The sequence below is a fragment of the Cavia porcellus genome, unplaced genomic scaffold, assembly GCF_034190915.1.
Source record: "Cavia porcellus strain 051 isolate PalLab524CR breed Dunkin Hartley unplaced genomic scaffold, mCavPor4.1 scaffold_16, whole genome shotgun sequence".
Taxonomy (NCBI): domain Eukaryota; kingdom Metazoa; phylum Chordata; class Mammalia; order Rodentia; family Caviidae; genus Cavia; species Cavia porcellus.
The window spans coordinates 19,415,785-19,431,070 of NW_026947499.1; the positions used below are offsets into that span (position 1 = coordinate 19,415,785).

At 42.6% G+C, this 15,286-nt stretch overlaps 1 protein-coding gene across 14 annotated transcripts in view; it reads right to left on the bottom strand.

Annotated features, from left to right (window-relative positions):
* The window catches only part of Git2 (GIT ArfGAP 2), a 53,093-nt gene that overhangs the window by 8,733 nt on the left and 29,074 nt on the right, over window positions 1-15,286 (bottom strand). For 5 of the 14 annotated variants that reach the window (XM_063225838.1, XM_013141776.3, XM_063225837.1 and 2 more), the window contains 5 exons: window positions 12,666-12,808; window positions 10,528-10,677; window positions 6,561-6,809; window positions 4,962-5,051; window positions 190-272 (listed from right to left, as the gene is read on the bottom strand). In XM_063225838.1, coding sequence (XP_063081908.1) covers window positions 190-272; window positions 4,962-5,051; window positions 6,561-6,809; window positions 10,528-10,677; window positions 12,666-12,808 — 715 coding nt within the window. Of the gene's footprint in view, window positions 1-189; window positions 273-4,961; window positions 5,052-6,560; window positions 6,810-7,356; window positions 8,114-10,527; window positions 10,678-12,665; window positions 12,809-15,286 lie in introns of those variants that run through there. The other 9 variants (XM_003477923.5, XM_063225836.1, XM_063225833.1 and 6 more) reach the window with 8 other exon arrangements.

The window sequence follows — 15,286 nt, forward strand, 5'->3', positions numbered from 1 at the left end:
ACATGTCTAACATGCTGGTAAAAGTACAAAAAGTCCTGTGGTAATAATGTGAGTTGAGAAGGCGTGTAAACTACAAACATACGCCTGAATATTTTAAGGCTTTATAGGTCTAAAACTAGGGTCAAGGGCTGTAGGTGGTCAGGGCCTGCCAGGCCCCCCTCCCCCGCCGCACTCTTCCCACGGATGTACCCCATGTCATCTGGCTCCGTGTCATTGGGAGTGTTGTCATAGTCACTCTCAGGGGTGCTGTTCTGTTTTTCTAGCCTGGAAGCCTACAAGCAAGAGAAGGGGACCACATTAGTTTAGAACATAGGACGCTTCTTCAGGGTCCTCATAGGGAAGCATTACCTGGTAAGCACCCAGATCTCATGTGGGGTAGGAGCCAACCATTTACTGAAAATTTAGTAAAAGATGAACAGTGAACTCACACAATAGTTTCTTTCTTTTTTTTTTTTTTTTTTTTTGTCTTTTTCCTTTTTTATCGGTACCGGGGATCGAACTCATGACTGCCTGCTTGCAAGGCAGGTGCTTATGCCGCTGAGCTAAATCTCCAGCCCCTGATAGTTTCTTTCTTTCTGCACTGTTTTCTTTTGAACTTAGCAGCCATAAACAGATCCTTGGTACAAATTAAGAAACCAATAAGACATGCAAGACTGTCTCATATCATTCTCAAAAGAATATGGAATTTATAAGATAATGAGACCCGGTTAAATAAGCAGACATGTAGCTGGGCATGGTGGTGCATGCCTGTGATGCCAGCCTTTCAGCAGGCTGAAGCAGGAGGACTGCAAATTCAAGGCCAGCCTGGGCAGCAGCAAAATCTTGTCACAAAATAAAACTTTTTAAAAAGGGGATGGGAATGGAGCTCAGTGGCAGAGAGCTTGGGTGAGCAAGGCTGAGTTCAATCCCCAGCATGGGGGAGAGGAGGCGCTGAACAGACACCCTCCAACTTTTACCAGCACTCAGTGCTGCAAGCTACCTGCAGGTCATCTGGATTAACACCAGATGAGAGAATGGAGGGCCAAGAAAGCCAGGTGTCCACCTCAGGACACATCTGTAGAAAAACAGACCAAGAAGCCAGGCCCACTGTCTCCTCTATAGGTATCCCTGGGATTCCCTAGCTGGCTTGGACCTGGATGATCGCTGCCATCCAAGCACCAGTGGCTTTTTGAGAACCACTTCAGAGACAGCTCTTAGCAAACACTGGGGAAAACTTAACAGTATTAGTTTATACCCTGAGTTGTGAGCCAAAATGGATTAACCTGGATTGATACTCAGTTTGAAACCATCTGCCTCCAAAAATATCCACCTCTTATAAAATAGGGATCTGTTACAAATGCGGGGATTTTAAAAACAGGATATAGATGTAAACAATGAGTTTTAAAAATATTATTATTATTATTGGTCTTTTTTGAGACAGGGCCTCACTATGCAGTTCAGGCTGGCCTTGAGCTCACTTTGTAGCCCAGGCTGGTCTCAAACTCGCAACGATCCTCCTGCCTCAGCCGCCCAAGTCTGGGATTACAGCGTGAGCCACCACGCCTGGCCTTAAAAATATTTTTAGTAAATGGCAGCACTGCTAAATACAGGACCTCCCAGGGTAACAAAATGTGAAGAGGACCACCTTCCTTTGAAGGACTACATCAGGTCGGGTGTGGTGGCATCTGCCTGTAATTCCAGCACCTGAGAGGCTGATGCAGGAGAACTGCCATGAGTTTGGGGCCAGCCTGGGTTACATCGTGAGTTCAAGGCCTTCCTGAACTACATGGTGAAACCCTGTCTTAAAAAACTAAAAACAAAAAAACACTTAAAAAAAAGTATGAAGGGAACATGTTACTCCGGAATGCTTAGTGAAAACCATTTCCTTTCAGTATCTGTTTTATACTAGAACAGAAATCGGTATAAGCGGCTTCAAAACCTAAACAACCTTGTAAAATACAAGAACTATTTGTGGCTCTCTACCTTGAATTTAATCCAATTTAATCAAAACATGTGACTAAGGACTTTTACTGATGTTGTAATTCAATGAGGCTAAGCCTATAACCATGTTAAGAGCACCGTTTTAAAACATGGAGACATTCCAGTTATACCCAAAAGAAGGCTACCTCACAGTAGTCAGCTGAAGGCCAATACATAAGGTCTAATTGCTTGCTCACGGTTGGCAACACCGCCAGGCCCAGGTGGGGGGCCTCCTCAGGCACACTGCCTTGTGCTTCTGGTCCCCACAGCTCATTCTTTGCCTCTCTTAGGGTAAAGACTGTCTGCGGAGGCCTTTCCCATGGCTAGTGAGATGTGCTACTTGGTTCCTACTCACGCTACTAAAAGATTCTTGCTCTGGGACCCTAAAACTCAATACGAACTCTTACTTTATTCATTCAAATTCATCTTGCAAATGATCGAAAGCACTGAGTGCGAGCCATCTGGGGAGTTTGTAAAACTAAGTTGTATAAACGTCTCTTCTCCCTCCAGCGCTGAAGATCCAATCCATGGCCTGTGCACACTAGGCAAGTGCTTTACCAGGAAACTACATGCAGCCCAGCTACAATTTTATATGCCGTCTCCTACCTATAAGTAGTTCTGCTTCACTCGTTGCCCAATTTTGATCTGTTTTTATGAGTGATTCAAGGTTATTGGCGAGTAAAAGGCTGGGTGAAAAACCAAAGGTGGACAACATACCCAGTGCCACAAAAGCAGGATCATCTTCAGAGATGATCTCAGAAAACCAAAGCACAACCTCCCCAGCCCTTCTTACCTTTCACAGGGAATGTGTGACAACCTGACATTTATTTTCTCTGTGTATACATACTCGCATAAATAGTAAAAGAATTGCACTTAAATAATTATACTGGAAAGTTCATCCAGAGTTGCTCCACTGGGGGAAAAAACTAGAAAACACATTTAAACCTAGAAAATTCCACATTTTTATAATGAATCTTTTCTCCTTCCTTGTTGTAAATTTGGTAATTACAAATCCAATGTATTATTCATAATGATAAAAAAACATCAAGTTTCATTTAAACATTTTAAAGAGTAATGGCTCACATCCCCACGACCAGTGCTCACGAAATGTTCATGTACAGCCGTCACCACTCAGAAAGTCAGCTACTTACACATTAAGTCCTTCAGTGATGTCAACAAAAGCATACACAAGTTCAATGGAGCCAGAGTTTAATTTGATGAAAATTACTGTGAACATGCAGAGCCAAGAGCTGCCAGTTAAAAGTGCTGCTCTCAAAGCTGTTAATGGAAAAGTTATTGGATAGCTGGTGCTGGTTCATTCAGTTTGATAGTTTTGACGTTTTCTCTGAGTACAGACATGCCAATAAAAAATTTAAAACCATGATGCAGCTGTCAGGAATGGCCAGGATGATCAGTTTAAATGAGTCCACTGTCAGTTTTGTATAAAATTATCTTAGCAAACAGGCCTTACAATCATTTTTGAAGCTATTTAAGATATTTAAAAAATGCATAGGGGAACAAAAGCAGTTTATTTGATTCTTAGTAACAAAATTTCAAATGAGATATTTTGTTTTTATTTTTATTTTTTGGTCTTTTTCGTTTTTATCGGTACCAGGGATCGAACTCACGACTGCCTGCCTGCAAGGCAGGCACTTATGCCGCTGAGCTAAATCCCCAGCCCCTTTTCGTTTTTATTTTGCTGGCCTTAGTTTTCCTGGAATGAAAATATTATAGGTTAGTGTCAGTTTTTTGTTGGTTTGGTTTTGATGCTAAGGAGAGTAACCAGGGCCCAGGGCAGGTGCTCTACCACTGAGCTACACCCTCAGCTCTAATTTCAGAAGACTTTAAAGTACTACATATCAGGACTGGGGATTTAGCTCATCGGCATAAGCGCCTGCCTGGCAAGCGCAAGGTCGTAAGTTCGATCTCTGGTACTACAAAAAAAAAAGTACTATGTATCAAGAACTGTGTTTACCAGACTACTTCAAAATGTAGTACAAAAATCCAAAGACCTTAGCAACTCATGTCCCTTGGCAATGGACAGAAAGATCCTCTATCATTCCTAGGAGTGGAGGGAATGGAAGGCGGCCCAGTGCAGGTTCCACTTTGTCTGGGAAGGCGGTCCCTCATCCACGGCACCTTCCCTCCTCTCACCTTTATTCTACTATCCTTCATTAAAAAAAAAAAAAGCCAGACTTAGATCGCTTGTGTCACTGAAAGTCCTAAAAGGTTTTCCATCCTGGTCTCAGGGGATGGAAGTATTCATTCATTTACTGGCGGTGTCTTCTGCAGCAGGAACTGACTCCTGTTGTTTTTTGTTCTTCCCCCTTTGGTACTGGGAATCAAACTGAGGGCCTCGTGTTTGCCAGGCTGAGCTACATCCACTGAGCTACATTCCTGGCTCCGTGGGCTGTTCATAAGAAGATGAATTATATACCAGCAAGCAGGGTTGGACCAACCAGTGAAAAGATTTATGCTGACAGCTGCTTGTACCCTCCACAGCTGCTAGGTGTTACAATTCACACTTGGGGTGCCAAGTCTCTAAAAGGTTGGCTTGACACGTATAGTGCTGATAAAAACAGGTCAGTTTTTTTTAAGACCTGTTTTTATGCTAGTCCAAATACAAGTTTTAATACGATAGTAGCTCTGAACAAACTGGACAGATTTGCCTTATACCATTATTTAACCAGCAGCCAGCTAATTTTATGATTGTTTAAAGACAGTACAGTATGCCCAGAGTAAGTGTTATAGGGGGAATCTGTGATCTCTGTTAAATATAATAGGAAAATGAGTGATGTAGGGTTAGACAAAAGGGAGATCGCCTCTGCAGTTTACGTGCGTGTGCTCGTGAGTACCCATCTGCTCTGCTGTGAGAGACCGAGAGGGATGCGCTGCATCATGCGGGAGACCGCTGTTAGCAAGGACAGGGACAAGAGGGCCAGCACAAAGCGCCCAGGAGCACTGCCCCTCCTCCAGAGCAGACCATTCGGAGTGTACTTAACCCTTCGGGTGGTTTCTTCCCTCGACCAGCAAAGTGTGGAGGGGAAGGAAGGCAGAGATGAAGAGGAGGTCACAAGCGCACTCCTCCCGATCTGGAAGGGGAAAGAGAAACATACTCGGGAAAACACAACACAAACAAACCCAGACCGCTTGCCCTGGCTTCTCGAAGAGAATTCTAGTGTATGAGGCGAGTCCTGAAATCTCACTGACAGCCAGTAACAGGTGTCATTTATCCCGTGACATTTATCCCTTGGTGAAAACCTGGAAATGACTCTGAATTTAGTAAAGGCTACTTTTCCATATGGGAAAAGACAACACATAGGCTATGTGTCAAGTTTACCAATAGTTATTTTTAATGGGTAGCCTAAAATGAATGTTTTCCAATCAGGACTGATTATATGAAAAGAGAAACTATACACATGATTGTTGGTTGGTATGCCCAGTACTCTAATCTTCAGCACTATAATCATAGAACTTCTGCAATATGACATCCTTACATTCTTAACTTTTCTAAAATAAAAAAGTACACTGTAAAAAAGTACTTCTTCTAAATTTTGTTTTTAGTTATACAAAAATAAGATTCTTCACTTACTTCAACAACATGTCCATTACATCAAATGCACCAAATCAATTACCTTAAGACTGTTAACTCCAAACAATTTAAAGGAAAGTTGAAATAACAGGCATACAATACTGCAACTTTACCACTCTTAAATTTGACAGAAGCACTTTGCATTTATGAAACTCCTATACAATTTAATTGAATAACTTTCTGACACTCAAAATGAAAAATAGCACTCTCTGAACAAAGCATCACATAAAGTTTTTATAACATTTTGTCAAAACATAGATTTTTATAATAAATTAATCCAAGACATACAATATTTGAAAAGCTCGTAACTTAACCCTTACACCATTGTGAAATAAGCTATATGAACCCATTACAGAACAGTCTTTGGCGTTTAACCCTGAAAGGCAGATGTAGCATTCTTCCTCTTCATTTCTGGGAGCTGACAAAGCCAGACCCCCACCGGGGAGGAGGGGTAGAGGACGCAGAGGCTAAGCCCGGCAGGCACACTGAGCACAGTGGACACAGCATTCTGGACTTGCCTAAGTACCGGGCCACAAAGGTTACCTGCCCACACCTGAGCAGCAAACAGGCAATCTGATTATAAGGCTTTCAGTTCATAAAGGCCACAGACCTGTCTATTTCGAAGAAGACACTTCTGCTAGTGACATTTACAATTTACTTTTGTTTTTGGAAATAGGGGAAAATGGGAACTCTACGTAAACAGCCCAACACGGGATGGCTGGGAAGTATCATGTGGAATGGGGGAGGGAGTCACTGCAGAAAGAAAGGGGAGTAGAAGTTGAGTATGAGCCAGAATCTCCCAGTACCCTGAAAGATGTTCTATCCACGGCCCCATGTGCTTGTGTGAACATTGCAAGCATCTGTGGACACGTTAACAGAGCAAACACACGGCAATGCTCAGAGCCCAGGTTGGCAAAGCAGAGGCACAGTAGTCTGTGGCTTCAGAACAGGGAACAGAGGACTCAGGCTGCACAGAGTGAACAGCAGAAGCACCAGTGGTGTTACTTACATGTGCAGGGAAGGGCTGGAGTCTTGTCCTGCTCTCCTCCGGGTGGTTCCCCTCTCCCATTGGGAGATACGGTTTCTGACCTGATCCCGTCTCGTACATGGACATGGGCCTACTGCCCCGGGCAGATGGACGTCGCTTTAAGGAAGAGTGGTTGGAAGTTTCTGGATACTCAGAACCAGTTTGCACCTGATATACATTGGTTGTGGCCTGTTTCCTGAGGCTGGAATTCTCACTCTGGAGTGTTTGAAGCTGAAAGAAATGTTTGGCAGTGGGACTGTGTTTTTCCATAGCAAGCAGACAAGGCAAACACCAAGAAAACAAATACAACTATTAGCTTTAAACAATAAGAACGATAGCGGCTAGCTGGGTTAACAGTAAAGCACCTAAAAAAATGTCTCCCTTCTCAAATGAGTGAAACACAATTCACTTTATCACAAAGGATAATTCTGTAGTTTAATGTCTGCATGTAGGAAAGTTGTAGTCTCGACTTTTTAAAAATTAAATGTCCACTTAAGCTCTGTTGTGGTGGGGCAGGGGAATGTCTGCAGGCAAGCTGTACTCAGGATTATTCTAAGGCAGTTTCAAGCAGAAGCTTGAGACCATTAAAACATCACTGAATAACTTGATTTTTAAATGAGCCCTGAGCAATTTGCAAATGCCAAAAGTGACAGCAGACACCATGGAAGCAGCACAAAGATAACTAGAGTTGCTTTGCAAAGCAAGGAAAGGTTCAGCTTATCAAATATCAAATTCAGCAGCAGATCAGCTGCTGATTTCCAAAAAGGCACCAAAAAAGTATGACCAGTAAGGTTTTATTACATGATACTTTTGATATTCCAAACAATTCAGCAGTTTTGAAAAAAAAAAAAAGAGGGAACTAAATCATAGTAAATTTCCTATATTGACAAATCATAAAGAAAACTGGAAAGCTGTTTAACTATGCTAGCATCTTCATATGAAGGAATGCTCCACGTAGTACACTTGCTTCCCTCTGGTGATTTTTCGGTCAGGCTGGAGTATTTGGCCTTTCTCTCCTTTGGCTTTGTCACCCAGAAAGCATGAACACAGTGGTACTGGCTCTGAACTTGCTAATCTGCCTGCTCTACCCGTATTAGCCAGAACTGCCACTGGAGACCCTGAACGCTCTTTCCATTCCTCACATGCAGGTTCCTTGATGGTTAAAAGATCAGAAAGGAATCGTGTGGCTCTTTAAGCATCTGGCAGTTAAAACCCAAGTAACTGTGTCCATTCTGCACAGGGTCCTTCCCTCTGATGCGCCTTCATCTTCCGTGACAGTTTTACAAGCGGGGTGTGGTGTGAGTTCAGCTGTCTGTTCTTTAACAGAGACTGTGAACTCTGATCAGATTCCCCTCCAGTGCCAGGGTTTAAGTCCACAAGCAACCATGTCTGCACCAGGAGCTCCTTACTTTTCCAATAGCAAACCCATGCAGTGTTAGGAGTTATTTTCAATTTTTATTTAGAAAGTACTGATCTGTGAAAAATACACCAATAGTGGCTGTTCCTCTTCATTAATTAGCATCCTTTTCAAGCAACTGTTAAATGTGAAAGATCAGATATAAATCAAGCTATTTAGTCAACTTTATAAAGAAAAAAACTTTACTCAGCTTTGAAATAAAATCAGTACATCTTTGCTACATAAACAAATCCACCTCTTCATATTATTAGTGCCAAACCTCTGTGAAAGTGTGGCTGCCTGCCTCTTCCACAGGGAGACCACGCCTCATCTCCTCAAAGAGAGGAACAGGGACAGGCTGCTTATATACCACAAAGGCTTTCAGGACACAGCTTAAATCAGTAACCCCCTTTCCAAAGGGGGACAGCTGCGCTGCAAGGTGACAAGCAGCCGGGGGGAATCCCTACATTCCATACATAAATAAAGGCACCTGCCACAATACTTATCAGGAACCCATGGCCTAAGTGAAATGATCCGGTCCACAGAATGCTGAGCTAAGCGACTTGGAGCCCCCTTGGAGGGCTCCATTTGTCTTCCTACCTAGGTAAAAAGTGTATGTATGTTAACAAGTTTTTAGGTCAGACTACAAATTAAAAACTTCATGCCAACACTGTTCATGCCTCTGAAACAATAGCCCAGACTATGTTGGAATGTGTTCTGAGGTGAGCACAATTTCCTGGTTCCAAGTTTTAAAAAATTTTAGTACTATGTATGTGTGTATGTATGTATTAATTGATTGAGACACGGTCTCGCTACATAGCCCAGGTTGGCCTTGAACTTGTGGTGATCCTCCTGGCTCAGCCTACTGAGTGCTGAGATTATAGCCATGCTTCACCAAGCCCTGTGAGCACTCTGTATTTACAGAGATCGTTGGATAAATTTTAATGATGCTTATCTTAATAAAAACTAGGTAACATTTTTTTGTATGGCAGGAAACAGAAAGTTACAGACAATACAACAGTTTTGGAAATCAAAAGCATTTCTAAGAATTGGAGAGCTAATTAATGAACAATGGCAAACAGTTTCGGCCTGTGTTTCTTCAGAAGCTTATGACATTTGCTTCCAAACATACGGAAGTTATCTCTGGCAATTCATACAAATGCTGGGAGGAATGTTAAAGAATTCAAACCGTGATGCCTGGCAGACTGATTTACAACGGGCAACATCAGTATGTTTCAGAAAATCATCTCAAGAAAAGTATCCGCCTGATTAATGGGACAAACTAAAATCTATGAAACATAATCTGTTTGAACAGACAGAAGAAGTGCAAGTCCTGTGATAAGGCGCTCTTACTCTGCCTTGCTCGGGACTGCACACAGCACTAGGTTGAGCTGGGAGGCTCAGAGCCAACCTGCAGGCACCCTCATTTCCTGCATTATCAGCATCAGACTCACTGGTTTCAAAAGTGCTATTTAAAAAAAAGACCTTGTGTTTAATACAAAAATCCTAGCAAACCCCAAATGAAGACGCATGCAGCGTGCTTTTCAGGCAAGCACATGGTTTAGTTCTGTAGCCTTCCTTTTGAAAGCAGCACTAGAAGAGACCTAGGCATAAATGAAAAGTACCTCTTGCCTGGGCCTTGGAAATGGGTCTGAAACAATATTCCTCAATGATAGTTTAAAGACACAAAAGACTGTTTGGTTTCTGTTTAAGAGAAGCAAAAAGATCTGAATTTTGAAGAGGACTAAATGATGGCAGCAATATCCACAAAGTCTTAGGCAGCTTGGGGAATTGTCAGCTCTCTTTTCTTAGCATTTTCATAAAGCGCCACACATGCAATCCCCCTAAGTGTATGCTTTGTTGCTAATGGCCGCACTCCTTTAGGGGCTAATGCATTCTCGTGGTTCTCATTCTCTTAAAGGGTAATGAACAGGAAATGCTAAATGGATGGGCTTGTCTCTTACAGCATGCAGTTCTCACTAGGAGAGCTGGGATGTATTCTCTTATTTACTCAGAATTTACCGTTAGTGGTAGGCTCTGTGCTAGGCTCTGAGGACACCACAAATTTAAGTGGTAAGCACTAATAACTAATAAACGATGTGGGGGGAAGGGCGCAGGGTGAGGGTGGGTAAGAACTCAGAATTAGCCCACACAGGGACAGCACTCTTTGTGGGGTGTGGGCTGGGGCTTCCATGCTGACCCAATGCTTATACCTGCCCTGGACTCTCATTCACTCTGTCTTTATGGTGTGAGCTTTCTTTAGAACCGGCAGCAGAAGGAATCACATCCATGCACTGCCATCCAGGTTCCCAGGTAGCCCATAATAATAATATTCTATCTGGTGAATTTATTCTGGGTTTACTTATAGCCACAGCTACTTTGCTTCAAATAACCACAGACATCCTGCTTGCAAAAAGACAGTGTGGCCCCAAGAATTCTAGGTCTGTATTAGTAACTGCTTTTCTTCCCTCTAACCACAGCATGATGCCTGACATTCTTCCTTATACTATGGGATTAAAGAGGCAATCATCCTGGCATTTATTAACATGTTACCTTTTTCTGCATAATTCTCAGCTCGTCACTCAAGTTGTTATTCACCTTCATTAGCTGCTGTATCTTGGCCTCAGAAGCCACTAGAGCGTTTTTGACCTCCATAAATTCCTGTACAGTGACTGGTCCATCTGATAAATCTGAATCTAGGCTCTAAAAATAAATTGGGGAAAATGTTCACAATCTGAGATGATGATAACATTAAAGACTAACAGCTAAAGAATTTCAAATTTCGGCCATGCCACCTGAATTGCAAAGTTAAACCAAATCAGGGCTTCTGAGAATACGTAAAACTGAAACATAAAAGTAGGGTCACTATATTACTTTTTAAAGATGTAATGTTTTTTTTGAGACAGGGTCCTGCTATGCAGTTCAGGCTGGCCTTAAACTCACTATGTAGTTCAGGCTGGCCTCAAACTTGTGGCAATTCTCCTTCCTCAATCTTCTGAGTGCTGGGATTACAGGCATGTGTTATCACACCCAGTTGTTTAAAAACTTTTTAAAGTCAGTATTTTCTAAGGGAATCGTGGGGCTACCAGTCTATGCTAACAACTGTCAAAAGAGGTTTGTTCTGTCTTACATGACTGTCTCTTGCTTGTTTTCCATTTTCATTTATTCTTTCATTAATTCATTTATCCAACATTTTTATTGAGTGTTAAGTAATTTCTAGGTGCTTGGGATGTAACAGAAAAGAAAACAAAGATTCCTACTTCCATGGTGTTTACATCCCAGGAGCATGAGAGAAGGGAAAAATAAAAAGTAAATATACAGTATGACTGAAAGTGATTAGTGCTGTGGAAACAGATAAAATGGAGCAGGTGAGGGGGTGCAGGAGCTGAAGTAGGGGTGTAGGTGGGCTACGCGTTAGGGGAAGTCTTTGAGTAGAGCTGAGGAGGCAAGGAAACTGCCCTAAGGCACAGGGAGAACATTCCAGCCAGCAGCAGAGCTCAGCCGGAGGAAGCAGATGTGGGGGCTGTCAGTGAGCAGTGCAGAACAGTCTGGCTTTCCCTGAGGGAACCGGCAGCCGCTGGAAGTCCAGACAGGGACATCCCAGTCGCTGCCAACGGCACCATCATTCTCAGTAATGTGAGGTGTGAAAACTCCACACGTCTCCTGTAAGTTCATGTCTCCATTTCAAAGTTCTGGATTCTCCTAGCCCGCCTGCTACTCACTCTTTCTGCGGGCTGCAGAGCCCCTCAGAGGGCCAGTCCCAGGGATCCAGCAGCCGGTGGGTGGATCACCCCGGACGCTGGGATCCGCGCTCCCCGATCGCACTCTGGTGCCTCACTCTCTCCCTGCTGGTCTAGGCTCTGACACCTCAGATGGCTCGTGTCAGCCTGTCTGGCCCTCTTTTGGAACATGCTGACTGGGCTTCCTCCCTCTACTCTCTGAGGTGGCCTCAAGATCTCAGCTCTTCAGTCTGTCACCTTCCTCCTGTTGCAGCTTTGAGTCTTTTTTTTTGGTGGTGGTGCTGGGGATTGAATTTAGGGCCTGTGAAATGAGCTTCATCCCCAATACTTTGTTTTTTTTTTTTTTTTTTTGTGAGATCAGGGTCTTGTTCAATCTCTAAGTTGCGCAGGCAGGCCTTGAACTTGTGATCCTCCTGCCTCAGCTTCCCAGAGTCCTGGGATTACAGGGGTGTGCTAGCACACCTAGCACAGTCCCACACCTTTCAGTTGCCCTACTCATGCGAGCAGCCCCTCCAGAAGCTTTGGCTTCACTTTCTCTGCCGAGACTGTTCCGCCTCTTTCAGGCCCAAGGCCCATGCCATTTACAGCACACCCTAAGAGGCATCCCATTCACCAGGCCTCCTGGGTGCTCGTCTGCACCGAGTTCTCCCTCCTCACTCCCTCAGCTTGACTTGGTGCTTCTTAGTGTGCTCATTCCTCCTCCCAGCCAGGGAAGGGGGCAGCCTTGTTCAGGAGGGTACCATCCAGAGAAGCCACGCTGTAACGCAGTACTTGACTGAGGGAAGAAAAAGCCTGACTGTGAAACTATTTGCTTTGCTTCACTCTGCATGACTTGAGCTACCAAGTGAACCCAACGTTACCTCCCCAGCTGCTTTCCCAGGCGGGGCCCTCGAGGCAATTCTGCAGGAGGAAGACTTTTACAAGAGGCACAGCCACCCTCTACCCGCTCACCTTCTGCCGGTTTGCCTTGCTTGCTGTGCTTTCCAAGTCCGTGTCTTCGTCTGACGCCACACTGTCATAGTCTGGCTGGTCGTTGTCCTGACTCTCAGTACTGTGCTGGCTATTGATTGTTTTCAGGATAAGCTCCACATTGTCTATCAATGGAAGCAAATAACTTTACTTCAGGCCTAAACATTATTTTTTTCCTTCCAAAAACCTACTGGGATGACTTTTGGCTTAGCCACTTAAAGGCCTAAAAGAAAATGACAGAAATAGGCATATTATATTCACACCAATAGATGGCCGCAGAAAAAGTTACCAACGCAATGGAAAGTTGCATACAGTCAAGCATTCTTCTGCTCTACTGGGCAAATTAAGGGGAGGGCTTAGGAACGAGCTGCTCAGATTGAGGAGGCAAGTTCCCAGGTCTTTATACCTATTGCATAGCTGCAGTCATAAACAGCTGAGACAATGCGGTGTAAAGGTAAAGATATTTGATTACACTAAGTCAGAATAGAGGCAAATTGCAGCTTAGAAACTACGTGCTTAAAGGGTAAGAACACTGACAGTCACTTGCATCAAAGAGAGTGAGAGCAAGAGCGAGAGACACACAGACTCGCACAGATACGGAAAATGTACCCAGTGGACACACACGTGTTTAACATTAGGAGTGTCTATCCCACGGTGTGGGGCAGTGACTGTATAGGCTCTCACACATTTTGAATAAAAGAATTCACAAACTACCCAATCCTATCCAATTTTTTTCTGGTAACTCAGTAGCCTCTGACTTCTGGTGTCTAATGTGGTCCCTTTCCCCAGAGTTTTTTGTTTTTTTGGTTTTTGTTGTCTGCAGTGTCGAGGATGAAAGTCAACCACTCTCCCAAGGAGTTACAGCCCCAGCCCTTCTTCCAGATATGCTGATGACTGACATCTAAGTGACAAATCACGGTTTAAGAGGACTAGGTCTTATTTTAATTCTTAAAATATTTAAAAACATGTAAATATGTGAATGCAGAAGTAATAAAGATTCAACTGAGAGATTTTGGAAGTTAAGGACCAAGGATGACAGAAATCACTCACAGTCATTGTTATTTGCTGACCTATTTTTTCTAGTCTTTTTTCCCCAACATACATTACACATATAGCCAATTCTTGTTATTGTTGGTATAGTCTAAAAGGTTGCTGTGCAGACTGCATGAGCCAATACCAAACTACTGCTCCTAGGAGAGATACAGGATTGAGTTCCCAACAGCATTAAGTAATAACTTTTTCATCAGCCCACTAATGCACAGCCTTGTGCCGTGTGTTTTCATTTAAATGTGCCGTGTGTTTTCATTTAACATATATTATTGATCCATTAACATGAAACTCTTGGCCAACAGCATTAAAAGTCATGCTGGAACAATGCTCATCCAGTAGACATTTTTCTGTAAGGTTTCTTGCTCTTATGAACACTAGACAGGATGTTCAGCACTATGCTTATGGCAAAATCACCAATAAAGTGCACAAAAATGGCACAAGAAGAACCGAAATTAAAAAAAAAAAAAAGCACAAACATGTAAAAACCATGGTTCTAAATAGACCTTAAAAGGGACACTTGCATATAACGGGATCCACAAGAAAGGGGTAAGGAGTTGCCTTGTTCAACCTCAACCAGGAATGTGCTTTGGGTGACTCATTTTTCACCACTCTGCCTATGTGAGAATAACTTCAAGAGTGATTAGAGTGTTGATTCTGGGTTGCAAGTACATTTTAGCAAGTAGATACATTTACAAATATGGAATCAGCAGGTAAGGATCAACTGTATGTATATAATTACATGCGGGATCCTTTCTTGTGTGTTTATAAATATGTTTTCCTTACAAAATTTGGATTATACTAAAAATTCTAAAGTTTCACTAATTTATTCCATATCATATATTCTCTGGACAGATGTCTGGGTATCATCCAAATATTAGCTATTTTTAATGTTTTTGCTATTACACATAACATACTTATAACATCTCTGATAATTTCTCTGAAATTGAGAGTACATATATTTTGGGACTTCACATTTATGCAAAGATTTTTGGTCCTACATTTTCCCTGAAGTTTATTCATTTTTTCTTTATTTCTAATTGGTTGAAAATTATTAAATTGATTTGTAAATAAGAAAAAGAAAGAACAAACTGCTGTCAGAATGATTCTTGCCTTTGGGGAATGTAATACTGACTGTACTAATTTTGATGGTACACTTTGTTTTTTGTTTAAATGCCTTACGATAAAACAGTATAGTGATTAGAGGAAAAATCCACAACAGGTACCCAGTAATGGGCTGCAGGGGAAGTATTTCCCTCCATGTGGAGGAGACAGGAACATGAGATACTGAACAAGACTCCACAGGCCACTTTGAAGTAGATGCTCAAGACTGTAATCTGACTCATAATAGTTCTTGCTGTACACATCTAAAGTTTACAGAAACAAATGTTAAATACTTAGAACTCAGTTTTGGAGGTAAGCAACAGCAGGTGGAGATGTGATTTCAATCAAGAGCGTTTGTTTTCCTATGTCATTAGTAAGCTCTGAATTGAATTTCTGAGTTAATTTCAGGGGGCAATTTTATAGGCAAAGTGACCCAAAAGGAGAAAAAAGTA